The sequence below is a fragment of the Kogia breviceps genome, chromosome X (genome assembly GCF_026419965.1).
Source record: "Kogia breviceps isolate mKogBre1 chromosome X, mKogBre1 haplotype 1, whole genome shotgun sequence".
NCBI classification, from domain to species: Eukaryota; Metazoa; Chordata; class Mammalia; order Artiodactyla; family Physeteridae; genus Kogia; species Kogia breviceps.
In genome coordinates this window covers 66,958,727-66,962,216 of record NC_081330.1, presented here as the reverse complement: position 1 = coordinate 66,962,216, position 3,490 = coordinate 66,958,727, and the positions used below count along the sequence as shown (strand labels likewise).

Genomic DNA, 3,490 nt, shown 5'->3' with positions numbered 1-3,490 from the left:
TGATCAACAAGAACACAAAAAATTAAAAACTTATGGCACCCTTGCTATACTTAACTAGAAAATTAAATAGGAAAAAATAAGATATTTCTCAATATCTCAATAATAAAATCTAAAAGTTTCTAGGACATACCCTAATACAGAAACACAAAATTTTACAGAGAATATTTTAAAACTTTTAAAAAATATAAAGGAGGTTTTGACTAAATGAAGATATACCATGTCTATATTTGGTGTCGCCTCCTCTGAAATTTACCTGTATTAGAGGCTTTGGTGTTTTGGAAAAATGCCATTAATGCAGGGGGCGTAAAGCGCCTTGCCAACTGTACCAAGCTTTTGTCCCTTGACCTGAGCCAAAGCAATGATCTTGTTCACCTCAATGACAGTGAGTTTGATGCTATGCCCAGCCTCCAAATGTGGAATCTAAACACGTGTCAACTTTCCTTTGTCAGCAACAGGACCTGGAGTGCCCTCCAGAACTTGAGAGCCCTAGACCTGAGCCACAGTAAGTTTAAAAGATTTCCAGATTTTGCATTTTCACCCTTGAGGTACCTACAATCTCTCTTTCTCTCTAGAAATCTCATCACAGAACTCAATAATATGAACTTCTATGGGCTGTATTCATTGAAGGAGCTCAACTTGGCTGGGTGCTGGATAGTAAAAATTGACAAATACTCCTTTGCTCAATTTCCAAATTTAGAGAGTTTAGACCTTGGATACAACAATATTCGGACACTGAAACGCAGAACATTTCAGTTTCTGAAGAAGCTCCAAGTTCTCATTCTCTCCCAGAACTGCCTGAAAGACATAGAGGAGAATGCATTTTCTGACCTCAATTACCTCTATAAACTTGACTTGGGATACAATATCTTGTCAAGTTTTCAAGCAGGCCTTTTCTTGGGCCTGGAAAATCTAGAAGTTTTGAATCTCAGTTTTAATAAAATTAGTTATGAAACCTCTAGTACCTTGCCATTTCCTCCATTTATGAACCTCAAGTCTTTGAAGCAACTCAACCTAGAAGGACAAATGCATGGAATTCAGGTTGTTCCAACCAACTTCTTCCAAGGGCTGAATGGCCCGCAGGAGCTACTCCTAGGGAAAAATCCCATGGTATTCCTAGACCACCTTCAGTTTGACTCCCTGATTAATCTCACAAAGTTGGATATCTTTAAACTGAAGTCTCAGTTTAAATATTTCCTTATTCCAAAAACTCAAAAGACTAAAAATGCTGTGCCCGGAAAACAACAACTTAGAGTCATTGACTCCTGGCATGTTCTCTGGCTTAGAAAGCTTTCAGGTCTTCTCTTTAAGATTCAACATGGGGCTTCCCTGGTGGCGCAGTGGTTGAGAGTCCGCCTGTCGATGCAGGGGACACGGGTTCGTGCCCCGGTCCGGGAAGATCCCACATGCCCTGGAGCGGCTGGGCCCGTGAGCCATGGCCGCTGAGCCTGCGCGTCCGGAGCCTGTGCTCCGCAACGGGAGAGGCCACAGCAGTGAGAGGCCCGCGTACCGCAAAAAAGAAAAAAAAAAAAAAAAAAAAAAGATTCAACAACGTAAGAGTCATTAATCAAAGTCATCTGGAGAATCTGAAGTCTCTGAAGTACTTTGATCTCTATGGGAACAAACTTCAGTGCAGCTGTGACAATGCATGGTTCAAGAATTGGTCAATAACCACAGCAAATGTCCATATCCCCTACCCTCGGAACTATACTTGTCAGTAGCCAAATATCCAGAGTTTGTTGATAGATTTTGATGATTCTATGTGTAATTTTGACCTAGGAAAAGTTTGCTTCTTTTGCTCCTTCATTCTGGTTCTTACAACCATGGTCTCCTCTTGGTTTATTGCCAAGATGACTCCATCTCTATGGTATGAGCTCTACATATTTTGAGCCTGGTACCTGGCCAAGTGGCATAGGATGGAGGAGTTCAACTATGATGCCTTTGTCTCTTTCACTGCCACTGATGAGCAGTGGGTATATGAAGAGCTTGTTCCAGCCCTAGAAGAAGGTGGCCAGCCCACTTTTAAGCTCTGTCTTCACCACTGGGACTTTGATCCAGGCATAGACAGCTTTGAGAACATCCAGAATGCCACCAACACCAGCCAGAAAACTTTGTGTGTGGTCAGTAACCACTACCTGCACAGTGAATAGTGCCAGCTTGAAGTACAGCTGGCCAGCATCAAGATGTTCTATGAGCACGAGGATGTCATCATCTTGATCTTCCTGGAAGAGATCCCAAACTATATGTTATCCAGCTACCACTGACTCAGGAAACATGTGAATAGGCAGACATTTATCACCTGGCCAGACAGTGCCCAAGAGAGGCCACTCTTCTGGGCTCGTATTAGAAATGCATTGGGCAACAAATCTGTGGAGAAAGACAACACACAGCTAATTGTGGCCCAGTGACTAGAAGTCTTTGTGACCTCAAATCCAATGTTGCCCAAGGTGTGTATCGATTAAGAGTGTGACTGAACGTACCTGCTCTGCAGGGAGAAGGTTGCTCATGACCATTATTTGGTTAATGTCCATCAGGCAACTGGAAGAGTGAAGGGAGCTGCCTGAGGAAGCTTCAGGAAGAGTGTTAGGGGATGTAATCCCGCTATTAGGGGATTAGATATCTGGAAAGTAGGGCCCTCATATGTGCTTGAGAACATTGCTCAGCTAGTTTATCCAAATCAGTTCCTGTCAAGATAGATTGAACTATACTCCTTCTAAGAACCTATAACAACATAAACACCACACATAGGGTTTAATAAAAGCAAAAAAAAAAGTTAGGATTCTGGCGTATTCTCCTTTAGGGCATGAAATTCCAAAGGCCAGCTTCTATTTAAGTCAGAGCCCAAGCGTTAGGAGAATCCTAGTTTGGATCCATTGATTTACTCAATGGGAAGCAGCCTTGATGATCTAGCAGTGCAATGATGACTGCTGGAACTATCACCTAGCTGTGATAAAACAGACTTCATAGAGCAGTTTCTGGCAGCTATTCTTAGGGTTGTAGCCCCAATGGCTTCATGCTTCAAGCACCAGACACAGACCAGTGTCTTGTAGCAGGCAATATCTGTAGGGAGCAACACCCAGCATAGGGGCCATGGCTCTGGTAGTAGGCAAAAGTGCTACAGCTTCCTGTAGGAAGGAATTTCTTACAGGAAAAGTGCTATAAATTCCTGGAGCAAGAGGGGCCATAGGGACCTAGAGGAGATCAGCCTATAGTGGGATTAGTAGGGTACCAACACTGCCCTTTTCTAATTGTCTCTCCATGAGGACTTGGTCTTTGCCCTTTATCCCTAAGACTCTGGGAAGAGTTTGTTGAGGAAGAAAGACTCTGATGGGCAGAATCTTTAGCAGCTGAGGTAGTCAAATGTCTACCTCAGTGGGCCCTTGCCAGGTCTCTCTGTACTACAAATGACTCCCCTGTGTGAAGAAAGGTCGGCATGTTTGGGACAGGACTTTTGTTAAACTGTTAGGGAAAAATCCAAGGGCATTTGTGTGGG

General features: G+C 43.2%; 1 protein-coding gene across 1 annotated transcript; it reads left to right on the top strand.

Moving 5' to 3' along the window:
- Positions 1–204: 204 nt before the first annotated feature.
- On the top strand, positions 205–2,405 carry LOC131748108 (toll-like receptor 13). Its single transcript, XM_059050183.2, is given in 3 exon segments — positions 205–1,175; positions 1,177–1,315; positions 1,548–2,405. Coding segments are annotated over 3 exon segments (1,968 nt in total).
- Positions 2,406–3,490: the final 1,085 nt, after the last annotated feature.